General features: G+C 60.6%; 1 protein-coding gene across 7 annotated transcripts in view; it reads left to right on the top strand.

Annotated features, from left to right (window-relative positions):
* RGS3 (regulator of G protein signaling 3) overlaps positions 1-20,665 on the top strand; it is a 78,865-nt gene that overhangs the window by 56,132 nt on the left and 2,068 nt on the right. For 5 of the 7 annotated variants that reach the window (XM_083807104.1, XM_083807105.1, XM_083807106.1 and 2 more), the window contains 4 exons: positions 13,091-13,723; positions 16,355-16,428; positions 19,704-19,805; positions 20,498-20,559. In XM_083807104.1, the coding sequence (XP_083663230.1) occupies positions 13,091-13,723; positions 16,355-16,428; positions 19,704-19,805; positions 20,498-20,559 (871 nt within the window). Of the gene's footprint in view, positions 1-13,090; positions 13,724-16,354; positions 16,429-17,530; positions 17,690-19,329; positions 19,602-19,703; positions 19,806-20,497; positions 20,560-20,665 lie in introns of those variants that run through there. The other 2 variants (XM_083807110.1, XM_083807109.1) reach the window with 2 other exon arrangements.

Here is a 20,665-nt window from a genome sequence, read left to right as displayed (position 1 = left end):
CTAAGGGGAGGTATGTGACAGCGGCAGTCTGTGCTGGGCTCCTCTGGTCCCCCAGGGGTTGGGTTCGGATGGCTGGTGGGTGACCCACAGCTGTGGGACTAGGGAAACACACTGTGCTGAGCAGTTAAAGTGCTTTAAGTGATGCAAATGCGAATCTTGGGGGCAAAACACCCAAATACCTCCCTGTGCCTGGTGATGAGCAGCTCCCGTGCCCAGGGGAAGTGTGGGTGCAGCCTTGGTGCTGGGTCTGGTCGGGCTCGGGGGCAGGTGGCTTTCACTCTCGCCATGTGAGCTGCGCTGCTGCCAGAGCAATGCGGCTTGTGCCCCGCAGCGTCCCACGCTGGGTCAGCCCAAACATCAGCTCTGCAGGAGAAGGAGCCTCCGGATTCCTTTTCCTGCCTGTTCCAGACCTACCAAAATAGCAACAACGCAAAAAGCCTGAGAACGTGGTTAACAACCAAAGCTGTAGCCATGCGAAGAGCCCCGGGCAGCTCAGTCCGGTGACAAGGCTCTGCCACCTCTCTCGCTTGCCCGTGCTGTGGCTTGCAGGCATGACGCGGTGCCGTGGCTCTGCCCCGGCCTGGGTGCAATCCAGCCTGGTCTGGGAGGCCATCCGAGACGAAGCCCTGCAGGGTCTCATTAAATCTGAGCTTCTCCAATGGGGGAGATGTTGTCAGCTCTCCATCACAATATGAGCTCTCTCTCCCTCCCCACCCCAGGCTCTGCGTCCAAGGCAGGGTGTGGGGTTATGCCTCAGTTCTGGCACTCTGCTGGACCTACAAGCCCCGTGGCTCAGAGCAAAGCTCTGGGGAGTGCCTGCTTCCTGGGCTATTTCAGGGGCCTGGCCACCAGACAGGTGAAAAAAGGCTGTAAGAGAGGGCACAAACCTTTCTAAGGCTTTTCTGTGCCTCTGTGGAAGAGGGAAAGCTTTGGAGAGTGGAGGACAGCCAGGGTGAGCCCTCCGGGTTTGTGACAATGGGAATTTGTCTACACTTGCTGAAGCTGTTGGAAATCCCACTGGTAGGATATAGGGCTAGAAGGGAGAAAAGAAGCAGTGGGAGCAACTGCCTGGTGCTTAACGGAGTCCATAGCGCCATTTTCCATCCCAGCAAGGTAGAAACTGCCCTGTCTACAAGTTTAAAACAAACATGGTCCTGAAGGGCGAGAGGAAACAGCGCGGGGAGCAGCTCCTGAGCAGCAAGACGAGGATGCTCAGTGTGGCATCAGAGCACGCTAAGTGCCCGCGCATGTGGCTGGGCTGCAGCCAGGGCTGCCGCGAGTGGTCTGCGTCAGGGTGGGCATCCCTGGGGACACCGGCACTGCGGGAGGTGTGCGGGGGGCAGGAGCTGGGAAAATGTGCCAGAGGACATGGAGAACATGTTCTAGAGACCAAGTCTTATGTCTACTACTACTGCAAAGGGGCTTGTGGCGGGGTTGGGGTCGGTCTCTTCTCCTGATCAACAAGCGGTAGGATGAGGAAATGGCCTCAAGTTGTGCCAGGGGAGGTGTAGGTTGGAAATTAGGGAACATTTCTTCACTGAAAGGGCTGTGAGGCATTGGAACGGGCTGCCCATGGAAGTGGCTGAGTCACCATAACTGGAGGTATTCAAAATGTGTGTAGATGTGGTGCTTAGTTGTGGACTTGGCAGTGCTACGTCAAGGGTTGGACTCGATGATCTTAGAGGTCTCTTCCAACCCAAATGACTCTGTGATTCTGTGATTCTAAAATCGGTTGCTTCTTGAAATGGAGAAGTGGTCCATTAGCTTTTGCTTGTTGCTTGCAAGCCATTTGATATTAGGGCTATTTAGGGAAATCGGCTGGTGTCTGTGCTCTGTGAACAGGAAAATTAGGCTGGGAATATCAGCTTCTGCATGGCTGATTTCTACTCCAAATGGAAATCTGATTTTCAAAGCCTTCGAAACTGCTCCAGCTTGGCGAGAGGCAGCTTGTCTGGGGACGTGGGCTTTGCTGGGCGTCGGGAGCCAAGAGCCGGCGTGGCCTCGGTGCCAGGCGGAGCCGCGCGCTGTGCCAGCTGCGTGCTGCCGCCAGAGCAGGGGACACTGCTCGGGCAGGGAGCGGCTCCTCCGCAGCCCCCACGGAGGGAACGGCTTCTCCCCCCAACACGGTAATGCTGCTGCTAGTCCTGCACCGAGCACATGGTGTGTGGTGGGGCAAAGACGCTCCTGCAGGACGGTCCCATCTGGAGAGCAGGGGCTGGACTGTCTGAGTAAAGCTGCGTGGTGGTGTGGGAATTCAGACAGATTTGGCACTTTGGGATGGCACTTCTTGGTTTTCAAGGCCCCCGGGGCCATGTTCTTCTGGCTCAGGGACATGGCTCTGCGCAGCTGCCGTCACCACCTCGGGGAGCATCTCCTGGGAGGCGAAGCTGCTGCGTTCTGGGAGCCACCAGCACTTGGTGCATCCAGCTCTGGAGGTGTAGGGAGAGAAATCCCTGAGGGATAAACCAGCTCCAGCCGTGGTCCTGATGAGCTTTTCCTGCCAGTCATTGCAGGCTGAATGTGTAGTCCTGCTGGCCAGTCCCTTGGTGGCTCCTGCAGAGGTGATGGGATGTGGGTGGAAGTGGGGCTCTGGTGGCCTCTCTGCTGCCACTGTAGGACTTGGCTGAACTTCCTTGAGTGGCGAGCCTGTCCTGTGGGCTGCAGCAGCTCCCAGGAGTTGTTTTGTTGGTATTTTCTCCATCCACAAACCCTTCCCAACCTTTGTAATCAGATCCGGGTCTGCCCTGGGCAGCTGCTCCCTGCCCCATGGTTGTGCTGGACAGGGATCTGTGGACCTGCCCCGTAAAACACATCACTGGGGGGACCCCATTTGGTGACAAACGTCCCCAAACAGGGAGGTGCGGAGCCGGGAGGTGGGCCAGTGCTGGTGAGGAACCACAGCCACGGCAATGTGATTACAGCAAAAGCAGCTTTATGAATTAATCGAGTTAGCCAGGCTGCCTCCTTGGGCCAAATAATGGCCATCTGTGCAGAGCACGGTGCTTTTTTTAACCCTGCATTGCTGCACTGGTCCAGTTTCCACATTAGCAGGACTGATGAGAGGGCAATCTGCAGAGCAGGGGTGAGGACAAGGCACCAGGGCTGGAGCTGTTCCAGCTGCTTTGGCTGCCGGGGCTGAAATTAGTGGCACAACACCCTGATGATAACGAACCTGCTACGACCGTCTGATTCTCACTGCTTGTTTCTTTGTGTCTTCCACACTCAGAACGGCTGATTACTCTTCCTTCTGACTCCGTGACCTGAGATTACCTCGGAGATGATGGCTGGCTGTATCTGAAAGATGTAGATTATCCTTAAGCTAAATAATTACGGACACTTTGTGGTGTGGACTTTGGGCCGTGGGAGCCCAGGACGGGCGCTCCCCTTGTTTCCCGTGGGAGGTGGTGGATCCGCAGCACTTTTCAGATCCCGGCCGCCGCTCTGTCCCGTGGCTGCCGACGGTGCGAGCAGGCGAGGACCGATCCTGCGCCCCGGCCCTGGGGCTGAGCCGCCCGCGGGAGGGCCGGGCCGGCCCCATCCTGCCCCTTCCTCTGATCAGGAAGGGCAGGGCTGATTCTCTCACTATTCACAGCGTGCTTGACAAGTGCAAGTAAATGTGCTGTCAACAAAAGCAAACAGCGTGTAACTGAGGGATGATTGAAACCAGGGCCGGAGCGGGTGCGGGAGGGCTTCGTGCCGAGGCGGTGGATCTGCAGGCGGAGGGGCGGCCGCACTCCCCTGGCGCCTGCACTGCAGGGAGAGGCTCCTGGAGGTGGGGGCAACCCCTCCCCTGTCCCCCATGCCTGCCCTGCCTCCTCTTCCTCACCCCCCGGGCCCCCGGCGTGCCCCTTGCTGTGTGCCTGCGTCCCTCTGCCCTCCCCGTGCCCAGCAGCTCGCTGCCCTCAGCAACCCGTTTCTCTTTCTTCCCCATCCCTTTGGAGGCTCCCCGTGTGCGCCCTTGAGCTGGTGCGGCCAAGGTGTTGGGGTGGCTGGAACAAGCACTCGGCTGGGGGACACGGGGGAGATGCTCTCCCCGACCCAGCACTCATGGGGCACTGTGCTCAGCGGGGGCATGGTCAGCACCATCAGATCTCTGAGGGGGAAGGAGGGGAGGAATCTGCACCTTGCGCTGCTTTTGGACCAAGGTTTCAGTCCGCATCACGCAGTACCCACAGGGCCAGCCCGGCCCCTGCCACGCGCCCTCCCAGCCCCCTGCTCCTGCTGTCAGGCTGCTCAAATGGAGGAGAAAACATCGGGGTTTATTCTGCCTCAGTAAGGGTTAAAGCCTCAGCTGGCAGCGCTTATGAGCCAGGTTACAAAAGTAAAGCAAATAATTGTGTTGTTCCAAGCCAGCGAGCACAGCCCAGTCTCGCCCTGGGCCGGAAAAACTTGTTATTAAGGACAGCCAAAGGCTGCTCTGGTAACACCGTGAATTGGGAGGCTGCAGGAACGGAGACCCTGTCCCCCTGCCAGCAGGGTCCAGCTCAGCTCCGACCACTGAGAAGTCTGGAGGAAAACATCGCCGCCGCAGGTCCCTGTGCCACCAGAGCGAGCGGGGCCCTGAATCCACGCTGGTGACCTCGATGCACGCTGACATGGGGAGCTCGCCCTCGGCACCCGCTGGGCCAGGAGGACAACACGTTGACTCTAATTCAGCTGCGATAGGAGTTAAATAGATAGCAATGTGTGTGAATGTGAGCATAGAAGAAGTAGACGCAGCTTGAGCCACCCAGATCGAGCCATCCCGAGTGTTTAGTGTGCTCCCTTTTGTGGTCAGCTCTCCCGGGAGGCTGGTAGCCCTCTTCCACAGGAGCAAGCCCCAGACACAACCAGGCCATTGAAGGCTATGTGGGGGGATGCTTCAGCTCCCTGTGGTGCTTCAAAGCATGTCCCAAACATCCCTTTATGAACATAGGGGTGCTCTTTATGCAGGGTCTTGTCCTGACCTGGCTGTGAGCTCCCTGCAGTGCAGGCGAGCCCATGTGGGTGCTGAGGGCTCCTGGGGCTCCTCCATCCCCCTGACCCCTTCGTGCACAACAGTTGGCTTCCACTCCCAAGCACAAGGATGTGGTGAAAAGCGCAGGGCGGCAAGGGTTCACCTGGGCAGGCTTTTCAGCATTTCCCCCCACACCAAGCCCTGGCTCCATCATGCTCAGTGTCCACCACTTCATGGTGGCACGGAGATGCGACTGGGGCCACCAGCTCGGGACAGCCGCTCGCAGGCTCCCAAGGCACGCGCGTACCAGGAGGGGCGGCAGAGCAGATGGGGCCAGCTGAAAGCCCTGGCTCCAGCTTTATTTGTTCGTTTGCTTAGCTGGACTCCAAAGCCATTAGACGAGCAGACCTCTCCCCTCCAGCAAACACCAGCTCCTGTTTCTCTGGCGCCGTGCAATGTGCTTCTGTGTGCAATGTGCTCCTGCGTGCAATGCCACGTCCCCCCGAACAGGAGGACGTGGTGGTGGAGTGTGGGCTGAAGCAGCCACCGGCACCTCTGTTGCAGCCAGGGGCATTTTTAAACCCTTGAAGGTTGTTTCTCGTGAATCCCCAGAAGGACTCGTAACAGCGAACATGCTGGAGGGAGCAGTGCCAGCAGCCCGGGGGGGGTTGAGCATCGTTGAGATCATTTGCACGGGGTTGTCAAAGGCACAGACTAAGTGGTTGAAGCCAGCGCTGATGTGATTTAATGAAGGCGCTGGAAGTGCTTTGGCGCAGCGCTGCCTGTGGCGGGGGGATGCTGGCTGTGCGAGGCAGGGCTGGCACCGTCTGCTGGGCTGGAGCGCTGCTCTCCTGCACCCAAACAGCTCCTGGTTCGGGAAGCTGCTCTTTCCTTCTAGCAGGGGGCTGCGAATGCACAGTCAGGCTGGCTCTGAAGCTGCTGGTGTCTGTGCCCCGTGCTGCACAGCTCCCTAAGGCATCGTGTCCATGCAGTGCCAAGACGTTGATGGGGGATATTGGGGTGGTTTTGCACCAGCACCCTCGGGGACCCACTAGTGCCCCAGGGAAACAAGGTGGCCCTGGGGAGGAGGAGGGGGGTCACCGATGCCATTGCAATAGTTACTTGAACCCTGAAATTTTTGCACAGCTGAAGGATGTTATGTTTGAAGCGCTGGGGGGCTCTGGGTGGTGATGCCCAGAGTGGCGCAGGAGTTGGAGACAGCTTCATCCTGCTCCCTCCGGGAGCCTCAGCATCCTGTCCCATAACAGGCACCTCCTGATGCAGCTGCAGGGGAAGGTTTGGTGACCGCAGGTGGGTTGTGTTAGGCTTTGTAGCCACCCTTGGGGTCGTCGGCACCATCGGGATACCTTCAGACATGGCCCTGTCGGTGCTGGTCACAGCCAGAGCTGCTCTGCCAGATCCCTTCTCTAAGGCGGTCGTTTCCTTGCCACCATCCGTGCCAGCAGCAGCAGTGGCTTTCAGCGCCGACCTTGTGGTCCTGTTGTGAGCGCCACTGGGACGAGTCCTTTGCAACAGCTCTGCGGTGGCTGAGTGCAGCAGCTCAGGCTCCTGCCGTCACCTCCCTCATCCTGCGCAGGGGGACAGTGCTCTGCCCCTGCTGATAACACCACGGAGAGGTTCCCCTCCAGCCAGCACCACACCGTGTAACATCTGCCTGCTGCCCCTGCAGGGGAGGGATGCTGAGGGCTCAGCCCTCGGGATGTGGGGACACATTTTGACAAACTGGGTTTCAGCCTGGCTGCGCTGGGTGCGGGAGATGGCTCTGCATGGCCGTCAGGTGGCTCACCTGTACCTGTGGTGGGGATGCCAGCCCCCACAGCCATCCCCGTCGAGCTGTGGGGCTCTCCTGGGGACACGCTAGGGGTGGCAGCAGTGGTTGGGCTCTCCCCGGGCAAGCTGTGACCTCTGGGATCACACGGATAAGGGAAAGAGTTGGGATCTTGCTCAGGGCCAGGACAGGACTGAAGATTGGATGCTACAGGGCCTGCTCAAGTCTGTGTGCTGATCCGTGCCCCTCTCCGAGCCCCGCTCTGCTGCTGCTGCTGGGATCTGCTCCTTCTTTTCCCTTCCCCACCCTGCTGCTTTCTTACTGCCAGGGATATTTATGACCCAGACATCATCTCACTGCCTTCCTGCGCTGGGTTACCTGGGTCGGGGAGGCTGCAGACCAAGGCTGGAGCCCAGATTGGGCAGACTGGAGCCGTATCTCCAAGTACGGGGCTGGGGGTGCTCTGAATCCCAGGAGGCACCCCTGGCATGGTGACACCCTGGGCTGTGCACCCCCGATGAAGGGGAGCTGAGCACGGCGTGCCCCCGCGGCCGTGGGCACCCATCAGTGAAAGGTGGCGGTGGTGCAGATAACCCCTGGCACGCCGCGCCGCAGAGCATCCCCCTCTTCAGAGCTGCCCCTTTTCCATAGAAAGTACTTTGGAAAAAACCCAACCGCCCACCTGCAGCAGGGTTTCATTAGCAGCACCGAAATTGGTCTGCGGCTCAGCGTCGCTCAGGGGCAGGACAGGGCAGGAGAAGGGGAGAGCTGCGGAAGCCGAGGCGGCGGGTTTCGGTGTGATGCATGGCTCTCCCTCCAGGCAGAGCGGACGTCCACTCCTACCAGCAGGTAATGGTGCCCCCAGGGATGGCTCGCAGAGCCGTAAATAGCACGCGGGGCACGAGGGAGCGGTGTCTGGGAGAGGCTGGGGCGGCTTCAGCTGCTGCTTGACACAGACATTAATAACGGCAGGGGCAGAGCCGCGCTGCGCCAGCGTCCGCCAGACCGCGGCCGCGGGCACACGTCGGGGCTGGAGGGAGATGCTGCTCCAGCTGGGATGCATCTGAGAGCCCGCGTTTGGTATGTTTTGCTTGCCAAGTTTGCAGCCTGAGGGCTGTAGCCTTGGTTGGGCGGGATCTGGCAGGTCGGGGAAGCTGTGCCGTGCCTCGGGAGCGCTGGTGTCCTTTTAAATAACAGGTCCCGGTCCCCGCGGGCTGTTCCTGGCAGTCTCCTGGGGAACCTGCTGCTGCCGCCCGGCTTTGTTTGTGGCAGCTTTGGAAGGGCTGGTAAAGAGCAGCACTGGAGGGCACAAGGGGGTGTTTGCAGTGATGGGGACTTTCTGAGGTTCCCTTGCAAATCTGGGCTGTGTGTGGCTGTGCCGTCGGCTCCACATCGGCTGGCTCTCGCTGCAGAGAGCGGCATCGCAGCGCGACAACGCACCTTCTGCCCCAGGGCTTTTGCAACCTTTTGGAAACTTTCCGTTTACTGGCACTGGGGACAAGAGAACAAATTCAGACCTTGCCTCTAAATTCAGAGCTGGGTGCGTGTTCGTAGCCTCGGTGGGGAGGGAGGCACTGGGCTGGGGACAGGTCGGGGGCTGAGGTGGCCGAGGCTGTCCGGGGGCCAAGCAGTCGGTGCTGCACTGGCATTAAACCTACATTAACTGGAGCACGTGGCACAGGGAGGTTTTGTCCCATGTCGTTTGCCGACACCTTCAGCCATCTGATCCCAAAATGCAGAGTGCAAGAGCCACCCGACCTGGCTCCATCCTGCGTGTAGCGGGACCTGACCCCTGCAATGTAAATCCCGGCCCCTGCCACGTGCCAGGCTGCTGCCCTTGGCACGGCAGCGGCTCCTGTCCCCTGCCGCGTTGCAGGGAGCGGGCGGCTCCGGGAGAGGCGCAGAGTGCGGCCGCAGGGCTGGGCAATGCCCCAGTCAGGGCCCATTTCCAGAGCCATCAATTGGGGATGGCGGTAATGGGGTAATGGGATTAGTGCAGGCTGCTGGCATGGGATCATTTCCTCCCACGGAGGGCAGCTTCTCCTTCCAGGACTCTGAAACGTTTCAAGCCCAGTTTTTTTGGGCATTACGGGCACTCACACCCCCGTGGGTGTCTCACTGGAGGCATACATCCACCCTCGCCACCCCGCCACAGCACGCTGTTGGATCCTGCTGTTTGGGATTATACATCCCCGCTTGCTTCTGCTGTTACGTTAATTGCTCTGTATCAATTATTCATCGATGCAGTAATGAAGCAGCGAATGGGTAGAGAACCCTGCTGTGCGATGTGCCCTTGGCCTCCGGCCACGCTGCGCTGAGCCTCTGCAGCTCAGGGACGAGGAGCGGCGCTGCTGGGGGCTGATGCTCGGGAGCACTTTCAGAATGACCAAAGAAAATTTACTCAAGTTTTGGTAGTTCTGCTTTGAGTTTCTGGCTTCATTTCGTTCCTGTCAATCCCGTGCTGTGTCTTTAGATGCTGCTTCCCATAGCTATGTGTTTGATTGGTCTTTAATGGCCTCTTTTTAAGTTTTAAGGGGCTCATCATCAATGATTTTGGTAGCGTTGCAGAGGGCCAGTTAGAAGTTTCTGATCTGATGGCTCTGCACACAGTCTGTCCCATGCTAAGACCCCTGAAATTCTTTTTTTTTTTTTTTCCCTACTACTTTGGGAAAAATGTATTTTGGAAACATTGGTGTTTCCCTGGGGGATGTAGGTGCTGCTCCTGCATCCCATCTGCCCTGGGGAGGGGTGTTCCACTGCACAGGGAATGCACTTTGTCCTCCCCAAAATCTCCCTGGAGAGAGATGTGGTCTCATTGCCATGGGGTTAAATGCTTTTAGGGATGGGTGAGCTGGGGGCACCTTTGAACAAGGGTAGGATTAGGGGGAGCAGGAACCAGAGCAGTTCTTCCATGGGACTGGAGGAGGACAGGGATGCTGCAGTCCAGGGGCAGCCCATGGGAGCAGCTCCTCCAGCAGTACCTCGGGAGCTCCAGCGCAGTTGGAGCAGCATGTTCTGTGCTCTCCTGCTCTGCTCAATGTCCAACAGTGTAGTACCTGCAGGGACCTCCCTATTTTCCCAGCCCGATTTTTGCTGAGGAGCTGCCTGGGCACAGGACAGTGCAGTTATGGGCACATTCAGCCTCCTCTTCCCCAGTATCATCACAAGAGAAAGATGCACATTGCAAAATCTGAGCATTCACATCACGGCCAGGAAAGGCTGAATTCAGTTTTCTTGTGTCCAGGCTTTGCTTGAGCCACAGCATCTCCATCGTCATGAGGAGCACAAGGTTTTGAAATAAGAAGCTGAGGCCCCCAAAAAAATCCCCTGACCTCCCATAGCCGTGGATTTAGGGCTGTCAGATATCACGGCACTTCTGGCAACGTGTGAGAACAGGCAGCACAAGGGGAAGGCCAGCACAGGCTTCATCTCACATCTGTGCTGTCACTGTGGCCGGTATTTTCCCAGCTGGAAGTCCCAGCCATGGGCCACCACAAAGGGCATGTTATTTAAAGAAGTGCTGGAGAAGTCGAGGCCGCGCTGACAAACCCACATCTGCTGGTTGAAGGTTGCTCTGCTGGCGTCAGAGCAGCAGCAACCAGAAAAACTGGATCAAATTGCAGACCGAAGAGCAGAGGTTTGCAGTCGTTCTCCTCCGTCTTGGCATCAGGAAAACCTTCGTGGCAGTGACTGATGAGCTGCCCAAAGGCAGAGGGAGTCCAGGCAGCGGGTAGAGGTGAAGATGCTGGAGTAGGCAGGACAAAGTCTGGCTTTTTTGAGGTGTGTTGAGGTTTGGTCAATGGGGTAATCAATATTAGGGACTCAGTAGATCTCAAAGCAAGCCTTCTTCTTCCCTAATGCTACCCCAGAAAGCTGTGCTGGGGTTGGAGACAGCTCTTTCTTCTATTTTCTCTTCCCCTTCTTGGGACGTGCTGCCTTGGCAACGAAGTCTGAAGCAGAAACTGAAAGAGTGATGTGTGAGGCCCCCTGGGGAGGAGGCAGGGAAGCTCCTCAGCCTCCCTGGCTCAGGACAGGGAGACCCAGATACGGAGGACAGGAGGATGCAGACCTTAAGGATGGAAGACCCAGATGTTGAGGGCAGTGAGGCCAAGTTGCTGAGCAGAGGCCAAGTGCTTCAGCAGAGTCCTTAAGTAGTAAGGACAGAAGTCCCCTTCACCTCCCTGCTGAGGCAGCAGCAACACTGCCTCCGTCTCCTGCCTCCTCCTGGAGCCCCTTGGCTACGATGATGGTGGGAAGGAAACCTGGTCGTAGCCCTGTCCTCACTGGCCCAAACTGGCCTTGCCTAGCAAGGTGTCCCTTGGCTCCATGCTGATGAAGTCCCTGGTGCCTCCAGCCCTGGCTGGGCTCATTGACCAACCACGACCACGTGCCTGTCCCATCCTTCCCTGCCTTTCCCCACCACCAGGTGACATCCAGCAGAGCTCATCCATGGCTCTTCTGCAGGGACAGGATTTCACAGCGCCGGTGATGCTTTCAACCCAAGATGAAACCTTCGCTTGGTGGCAAGTCTCCTGCTCACATCCTCTGTGCCGCTGAAGAGCTGCAGATTCTCTGATTGAATTAGCGAAGGGATTTAATTTAATCCCCAAATGTCTCTCATTTTAAAGGAGCCTGTTCGTTTCCTTCTAGGGCCTTATCAGATGTGGGCAACCAGAAACGTTCAGCAGAAGGACAGGACAGATAGGGAGCTGTCAGGGACAGGGAGGGCTTTGCAGGGGTGAACTGAGGGCTGCGTGGGTTTCTCCTCTAATTATTTCATGAAATAATGATGACAGTGATTGCAATACAAATAAGACGTAAACAACATCAGTAAAACACACACTGGTGCAAATGGCATCCTTGCACGGCAGGTCTGGAAACATCCCCTTTTGCAAGAAATTACACTGGGGGAGTGAAAGAGCCCCAGGGATGGGCTGAACCCAGCGTTTGCTTTGTGCCTCCCACCACATCCAGCTGTTCTGGGGCAGGTCGGATGATGCCAAATTGCTGGCTGCTGCACGCCAGGCTGCAGGGGATGGAGCCGGGTCCTCTCCATGGTCACTGGTGTAAGGGGGCACCTCTGGGGATGACCAAGGCACGGGCAGCCGTGGGCGAGCTGCCCTGTGTGCTGCCCAGGTGGCAGCTGGCTGTGGGCAGCTGAACCTGAGCAGTTTTTGGAAACCTGGCCCGTTTTTGGGGCCCTTTAGGAGGTCCCTGTGGGTGCTGTTGGGTGCTGCATGGTCTTTGCACCCTCACCTCTCTTTGTACTGGGATGTGAGGCTGGACGGGCTAATTCCCAACTCCTTTTGGAGTAAACCTGATTTATATGGGGGTGGTGGCTTTGCTAACTCTGACTTTCTGCTTTCCATTGGGATCTTGAAAATGCCCGGATTTTGTCTGGGGTACGGTAATGGTTTTTGCTGTGCGACTTGTTACCTGGGGTTCTGTATAACACCTGCCCCAGCACACCAGCGTGGGCAGCGCTTTCTGGGGTGGGGCTTTCTATCTGCTTCACCCCATCTCCCCTACCGAGCTGTTGCTGCCCCTTTGGCTCACCCAGCATCCGTGCCAAGGGAAATTCAGGGGGGACAGGATCAGCTCTGGCAGGGAAGCTCGTCACAGGCTCCCCCGGCTCACGAAAAATCCTTGGGGTTTTTTCCCTTGGGCTACCCCAGGCTTTTCCCTTTGAAAGGGCAACGCTTGCTGGAAAAAGACGGCCCCAAAGGCTTAAAAAACTGACCAGAGCTGGTAGGAGCGGCTGTGGTTTTGCAAGGACACAGCGCATGGCCATGGGGCACCCCGCGGCCGGGGGGGGCCGAACTGTTCAGGGCTGTGGCCAGGCTGAGCCTTGGGCAATCGGCCGATGAGCAGAGCCCAGCACTTCCCTCCTGCCCTTAATAATGCAAGGCAGGAGGGGCTGGAGCTGTTGGGTGAGTGTTTCTGGGTTTTCCTGCCTCTGCTGGGCCCCTCAGCTGCTCCCAAAGGGAGGAGGGAGCTGTCGGGGTAAGGATGCTGCTCTGAGCTCTGCCTCCGTGGTGGAACCACTGACCCCATGACCTCTGGTTTCCTTCAAACCCGCTCGCCCACGGTGCTGCTGGAGCACAGAGCTGGGTGGCTCCGTTCTGCTGCCACCCCATAGCCACAGCGGGGACGTGGTGCTCTGGGGAGCAGGAGTGGGACTGGGGGGGGGGGGGGGGGGGGACAAGGCGACAATGCCGTCCCACCCCACTGGAGCACTGTTAGGGCTGTAGGGTTTGGGGCCAGCCTTGTGGTTGGGATGTTAGGAGTGGAGAGGCTGCGTGGGAGGGTGGCCAGCGAGAGATCTGGGATGCTCCTGCCTTCATCCTTCTTTATCTCCTGGGCAGATGCTGGAGACGGACGCTGAGAAGCCGGGGCAGATGCACTCAGAGGACGGGAAGGCGGCTGCAGGCGAAGCTCCTCCGGCCGCAGAGGCCCCGGCTCCGGCCGAGGCACCGGCAGCCGCCCAGGGGCCTCTCCCGGCAGAGAAGCAGCCGGAGCAGGGAGAGGAGCGGCACGGCGCCCTGCCGGCCTTCGTCATCCCCGAGGTGCGGCTTGACAGCACCTTCAGCCAGAGCGCGGCGGGCACAGCCGGCGGCACCACGGACGGTGAGGACGAGGAAGACGAGGAGGAGGATGAGGACGAGGACGAGGAGGAAGAGGAGGACGACGACAGCGACGAGAACTACCTGGAGAGGAGCGAGGCGAAGCGCAGCAGCATGATCGAGACGTCGGGCTGTCAGCCTGTCTACACGCTGAGCGTGCAGAACTCCCTGCGGCGCCGGACCCACAGCGAGGGCAGCCTGCTGCAGGAGGCCAAGAGCCACTGCTTCACCTCCGACACCACCCTCAACTGCTCGGACAGCCAGGGCACCAAGGGCCACTGGGCCCTGCCCTCCCCCAGGACCCTCAAGAAGGAGCTCACCAAGAACGGCGGCTCCATCCACCAGCTCACCCTGCTGTTCTCGGGTCACAGGAAGGTACGTGGAAGGTGCTGGCTCCGCGGGGCGGCTGGGTCCTGCTTGGCCCTGGGGATGGGTGATGTCCCCAGGGTGGAGGTGTCCCTGTGTGGGGCCCCTCTTTCCATGACCGTGGCAAAGCTGGTGTCCGACAGGCCAGGGAGGTCCCCAGTGCCAGCTCTGGGGGACACTCAGCACCCTGGGGATGTCACCATGTGCTGGTGCTGGGGTGGGCATCCCCATGGTGTCACCAGAGCCCACAGGGCCCCACAAGAGCCACCATCTGCCGAGATCCACAGAGAGAGGCTCACACGGGTGTTTGCACGTGTGAAATGCTGCTCACAGTGGCAGGGCCAGGACAGTGCTGTTCTAGCTACAAGCGCAGAGCACAGCCCCGTATGGGCTGCTGCAGGGAAAGTTAACATCCCAGCCAGACCGCCACACCCAGTCCCCCTGGGTGAAAGCGCTGAGAGCGGCCGCGTGCTGTCCTGCCTGCCTGAGCCCCTGCCAGCGGCCGTGGGTAGGGCCCTGCTCAGGGCTGCATCGCGTGGTTTGAGGCCGTGTTGTGCTGCCTGGGACTGCGCTGCATGGCTTAAGGCCGCGTTGCGTGGCTTGGGACCTTGTTACACAGCTCAGGACCACGTCACACTGCTTGAGAGCACCGCGCAGTGCTCAGGACCACATTGCATGCTGCTTCACCTCGGCTGGCTCCTTGGCAGGAGGTGCTGGTGCCGAGCCCTGCACGCCACCAAGCACAGCAGCACGATGGGGTTAAACCCTTGATGGGGTTAACCCTCCCTATGCCAGCCACCTGCTGCTTCAAAAGCCACCTCTGAGGCTGTCTCCTGGAGCGTGATTTGGGCTCAGAGGCCCTGGCCAGCAGGTGAGAGCCCTTATAGGGCTGACAGAGCAGCCAGATGGGGCTGCTGTGCAAAAGGGAAGCCCAGACCCTCTTGGAGGTGGTGGCGGTGGCGGGGCTCCTGAGGTGCCGGCATGGCACGAGGCAGGTTTCACGGTGCCGCTGTGTGTGCAGCCCACGAGCACACAGCTCGGCAGCGAGGGGCTGCTGCAGCGCCGGCTGCCACCAGGCTGCAAGCTGAGCTCCCCCAAAAGAAACAGCCCCGTTGCCTACCAGACCTGGCTTTTTCAGAGCAGGGACGGGGACAGACAGTGCTAGCAAGGGAACCTCTGGCTGTCCCTGTTCCTACAGTGGCTCTGTCCGGCTCTGGGTGGCTGCTGCCTCAACCCGCCTCCCCCCTGGGTCCTCCAGCCTGCTCCCACCGCGCTGCCTCTCCGTGCACAGGGCTTCGGCCACGGCCATTCCCCCGCCTACCCTTGGGAGGGACTTTTGGAGCTCTGTGCATTTTGAGGAGTCCAATGAAACCCTCTGAGCTTCCCAGACCAGGACACTGCGTACAATGTACAGTTCCCGTTTGCATCCCCTCCCGCGGCAGCACCGAGCCCCAGCAATGCCTGCAGGACTACGGCACCCAGTGGCCTTGCTATGTCCACCAGACCGTGTTTTATTCCCCGGCAGCACTGCAGAGGGGCTCATGTTGTTGTCCCTTTTAACACCATCATGCCCACGGATCCCTGCTCCCCTCCTTCCCGCGGTCGGGGCCCTGTTGTTCTAGGAGCACATTGTGGCCGGGAGCGCTGGGACCCCTCGGGCCGAGGTCTGCCACTGCTGCCTTTTGTCCCTGAGCGCGGCGGGGCCTCTCCGGACAATGGCAGGAAGCGTGCCCCGGCTGCACGTCGCCCTGGCCGGCCCGCCCGCCGGGCCCTATCTGCGGGGGGAAGGCGCTTTGCAGGGGCCGCATTGTTTGGGGCTGATAAACTCCGGAAACCCGGGCGCAGAATGGAAGGAAGTGTCAAAAGTCTCGAGCCCAGGGCCGCTGGGCTGCGCAGCTGGTTCCCACGGCATGGCTGCGGGACGGCGATCCTGGAAAGCGCCCTGAGCAAGCGGCGTGGGGCTGGGCTGGATGTGGGGCTGGGTGTGGGTGTGGGGCTGGCCGTGAGCCCCTTCCAGCCGTGCTCAGTAACGGGTGAAGTAGCAAAGCCCCTGAGCTAAGGTGGTCCAAGGGTTCCCCATGCCTGGCCCTGGGCTTCACAGCTCAGAGGCTGCACTGGTGGCACCCCAACCTTGCAGCACCTCCGAGGTGCTGCCACCTCGCCCACCTTGCCCAGGCCACCCCAGGGTGGTGGTCAGGGAGAGGAACCCCTGGGTGCTCCCCAAAGCTGCCATGATGTGGTTCAGTTCTGGCTGAGCCTCTCCGGGGGACCCTGAGTTTCTTTTGGGTGCCCAGCCCAGCTGGGATAGAAGCTTCGGGAAGGGGGATGTGGGTGTCCTTGCAGGAGGTGCTGCTGTCAGTACTAGAGGGGAACCCGGGCCACCACCTGTGAGGTGTCCACTGTGGGCTGGGGGTGCCGTGGGACAGGCAGGAGGACGCAGGTTCCCGTGGTGGAGGGGAGAGGAGCTTGGCTTCCCTCACTTTGCTGCAGCCAGATGTGGCTGGGGGAAGGAGCCACGTGGCTGCTGTGTGGGCACGGGGACCCGTAGGAGATGCTGGCAGGGCTTTTTGGTGGCACTTGGCACCTACACGGTCATGCACCAGTATGGTGATGCAGACGCTGTTTTTCTCTTCCCTACAGCTGAGCGGAGGTGACCCCGAATGCAGCTGCGATGAAGGGGACGAGACCTCCCGCAAGAAAAGGAGCAGGAGCCTGTAAGTGTCACGCTGTGGTGGCATCGGACTGTGCCATGGCTGCTTCCCATGGTCAGATAGTCGGGCTGAGCCCTGCTCATGTGGGAAACCTTTGGGGTCCCCCCCCCCATCTCCTTCACCCAAGCTTTGCCAGGAGGAAAGCAGCAAAGATGGGCACGAGCTATGGTTTCACATAGTTGTGATATTCGGGGAGGAGGTGGGATGCGCTCCGGGGACATTGCCCAGCCCAGTGGGGAGCATCCGTGGCTTGGTGTTACTTTGACGGATGGGACGAAGGAGCTGGGGGGATGGGGATGCAGCTCCCCGGGGTCAGCAAAGCTCCTCTCCGGCCACGCCGGGTTCGGTGAGAGGACGCGTGAGTTGTGAAACGTGACCTGGGGGCCTCCTTCCTGCTGGCCCCATGCCGGGAGGAGGTTTCACCCTGCAGGGACAGGCTGTGGGGCTTGCGCATCGCAGCACGCTGGCAGCATGGTGGGGGCAGCCCCGAGCATGGGGGCCACCAAGGGACACCCACAGCCCTGCCACTGCCGGTAAGGATTTGGGATGCCCTGGAGCTGGTCTGGGCGAGGGCAAGGAAGCCGTGGCCTTTGCTTCCCACGATCACAACTGCAGCTTGCTGGAGGCTGGAGTGCCGGCAGGGCTGTTTTGGAACGAGCTGCCTCCGGTTCTGCAAGGCAGGATGCGTCGGGGCATCGCTGCCGCAGGGTGCCGGGGCCCGGGGCCGTCCCCGCTGCACGTGGCTGGGGCAGGTGGAGCAGCCACACGTGTTTGCAGCTGCCCTGGCTGTGCAGGCGGGCGGCTGCACGCGCCGGCTCGACGGCTTCACGGCCGCGCAGCCTGCCAGCGAGCGGCACTGTTGTCCCGCGCGCTCCCACGCACCGCTGCAGCTGGCTATTTTTAGCTCTTTTCATTATCCACCCCCCCCTTTACTCCAGACACTTGAAATTAAAATAAATCCCTTGCCATCTGCAGCAGGGACATCCCCCATGTGAGCTGGGGGAATCGGGGCGGCGGGGGGCCGGGGGCGGGTGCAGGGAGGGTTTTGTGCTCACCTTGAGGCAGCCGTGGACGCGGGGAGCGCGGCGCATCGCACCGCCCGGCTATTGGCTGCGCGGCCGGGTGGCCAGCTGGCCACCAGGAGTATTTATGGTGCAAGTGGCCGGGGTTCGGCACTCGCCTCTCTGGCACCGTCTCTGCTCGCAGGCGGGCGCTCCCCGATGTACCACACCATGGTGGACTTTTCCGAGAAATACCTGGAAAGGTAGGAGCGGAGCTCCCCACGGGGACGGGCGATGCGCTTGGCAGGGACAGGGCTGGATGTGGCACGGGGAGGCAGGGCTGGACGGGGCCTCGCAGCTGTGCTGGGGGCAGATCACTGTATAGGGGTGACTGCAGACATAAACCGGCAATTCCTTATGAAACGTTATTTTCGCTGTGGCACCTTATGCTGCAGGTTGGCTGCACCTGAGCGCTGTGCATGCCCACAGCTGGTGCTACCACGTTTTGAGCTGTTTGCTATTTATTTACAAGCATCTGCAAGGGGAGCAGTGAGAGAGCGGTGTCTTGCAGGTTTTAAACGTGGGAACTCCTCTGGGTGTTGCTTCCTGGCCTGTTGCAGCTGGCAGATCTGCCGGTGAGCACCTGCAGCCCGGCGCGCTGCGGGGCTGCCCGCTGCGGGTGGCCGGCGCCTTGCAGAGGGCTGTGCGGAGCGGGCAGCCCACGTGCGCTGCTCCCTCGCACGGATGTGCGCACACAAGGGCTCCTCAGTGCTTTGCGAGCCCTGCCAGGCTCCCAGCTGCGGTGGCCGTGTTGCTAAACTGGGAACAGTGCTGAAATTGTTGCTCAGAGCTGTGTGGGGTGGCTCGTCCCGCGCGGTGGCTTGCTGGTGGGGCGGTGATGGGATGCAGATGGGGTTTGGAGTGTGAGGCTCCTCGCCTGGATCCATTTGTCCCGTGTTAGGGCTGTGATGGTGCCTGGCAGCAGCTGGGGACAGCTGTGGGTTCAGACAGCATCAGTCAGAGTGGGGCAACTTAAACCCTCCCGTGTCCTGTGTGTCCCTAGCCAGCCCTGGGCACATTGTGGGGCTCAGGCCACATTCAGGGGTGGCTCCTCCGGGCACCCAGCGATGTGGGACCCGTGGGAGGTGGCTGGGGTGGCCCGGCCGTGCCCCCCTGAGGCTCCATCCACCCTGGTGGCCTCAGTGCCCTCTGTGCGGGACAAACACCCTGTGCCCTGTGTCACCCTGTGTGTCCCCTGCGTGTCCCCAGCATGCTGTGGTGTCATGCAGGAGCTGTGCCACGAGGGGACAGCATCGTCCGCGCCCGTCCTGGCCCCGTCACCTCTGCCACCTTCCGCTGCCCGCTGGGAGCCTTGGCAGGGCTGGGCCCTTTCCCATGGCAGCTGCCAAAATTTGCTGCTTCGTGCTGGTGGCAGCTTCCTGGGGAAACGGGGAGCTCCGTGCCCAGGTGCACGTGTGTCTGTCTCTCCAGGGACAGCAGTACGGGGACCCAAGGAGGGTGGCGGTGCTGTGGGTCACCAGCATGTCCCAGCCACCCCGTTACAGAGACATCCCCATGGCCGTGCCCACCCCAGGCTGGCACCAGACAAGTGTGAGCACCAGAGGGTTCCAGCCCCGCAGAGGGGACACGGCAAAGCGCCGCTGTCCCCGCTCAGCTCCGAACCCTACTCAGCCCCGCCGCCGGCCCCGCCGCATTCCCCAGGACGCCCGCGCTCTATAAATAGCGCTCGTAAATCCCCGCCGCGATTATTTTCCCCGCCATCCCTTGAAAGGCCCCAACTCTCCGCCCTCGGCGCTGCTTTTTCCACCTTTCCTAGAGTTTCCCCAGCAACGGCGGGGCCGCCCGAAGCAGCGGCGGGGCTGACACAGCCCTTGCTCACCCACGCCTCGTCCACGCCACGCAGCGCTCGCAGCGCTCGTGCTGAGCCCTCCCACTTCCGCACCCGCTGCCCCGGGCAGGAGCACGGCCCCGAGCCGGCGTCAGAGCGCCCGAGCGCTTGGCCGGGCCGGTCACGCCGGGAGCCGCCGTCCCGACAGCCATGCCCTTTTTCCGTGACCTTTCCAAGCCGCAGCCGTTGGAGTTTCACGCTGAGATGCTGCTGGGCGTGCAGCGGCCGCACAACGGCAGCCTGCAGCGCCGGCACACCATGAAGGAGTAGGTGGCGGGCGAGACGAGGCTGCCAGCGGGTCCCGGCACCCTTGGGTGCTGTGTGCGTCCCACCTTGCCCGCCTCCTAACACTCGCTCTTCTTCTCTAGAGCCAAGGACATGAAGAACCGGCTGGGGATTTTCCGGCGGAGAAACGAGTCCCCAGGAGCCAACCCCTCCGGCAAGCTGGACAAAGTGCTCAAGTCGCTCAAGTAGGTGCCGCGGGTGGGCGGCGTGGGGCACGGCACCGGGGAGCACCCAGGTGCACGGGGGCTGGGGACAAGCCCTGGCTGGGCTGAGTGTCACCTCCGGGGTGGTCACCCCGGCTGGGGGGAGGCTGCGGGCAAACAGCTCGTGTAGCCAGAGCTGTGTTAAAAGCACTTTTTTGGCTGAATAACCCCCTCAGGCAGCGGGGAGGTCCTTGCCCTGTGCCAGTAGCACAGCAGCAGCTTGGGCTGGAAATTTCCCAGCTTTTGCCCAGTACGTGAAACTTTCAACTGGCTGGAGGATGCTTTGGGAAACCGCTTGGCTCTGGAGGTGCTCCAGCAGCCGGAGACGAGCCCTGCCCGGCCTCGTGCCTGGCGGCTTGAATGGGGTGTCTGAAATCCCTGCTGTCACGCAGCTCCTGAGCATTGCCCCGAGCTTTTCCAGTGCTCGCTCAGCCACGGCTGCCCAGCCAGCCCTCTGTATATCAGATTTTCTTCCTGCCACTCGAAAGGCAGAGCTTGCCTTCCAGCAGAGCTGCTGCCTGTGGCTGCTCGTGTGCTGTGGGTGCCGGTGCCGGCCGTAGCAGGGCGCGCGGTGATACTGCTGCTGCTGGAAAGGTTTTTGCCCCCGGGCAGTGGGGGCAGCGTGTGGCAGGCAGCAGCCGCAGCTTTGCCAACGCACGGCCCTTCTCCTGCAGGCCTGCGCCCGAGGAAGCTCTCAAGTGGGGGGAGTCCCTGGAGAAGCTGCTGCTGCACAAATGTGAGTGTTTGCCCCTCTCGTTTGCCTTTGCCACCAGGGGATGTCCAGGCATGTGCATGGGGAAAGCTGCGATTTCCTCTGTTAATCCCTCCTGTGCCTGGGGGGG

The sequence above is a fragment of the Anser anser genome, assembly GCF_964211835.1.
Source record: "Anser anser genome assembly, chromosome: 21".
NCBI classification, from domain to species: Eukaryota; Metazoa; Chordata; class Aves; order Anseriformes; family Anatidae; genus Anser; species Anser anser.
Note: the sequence above shows the minus strand (reverse complement) of the source record. Positions and strands in the feature narration are given on the sequence as shown.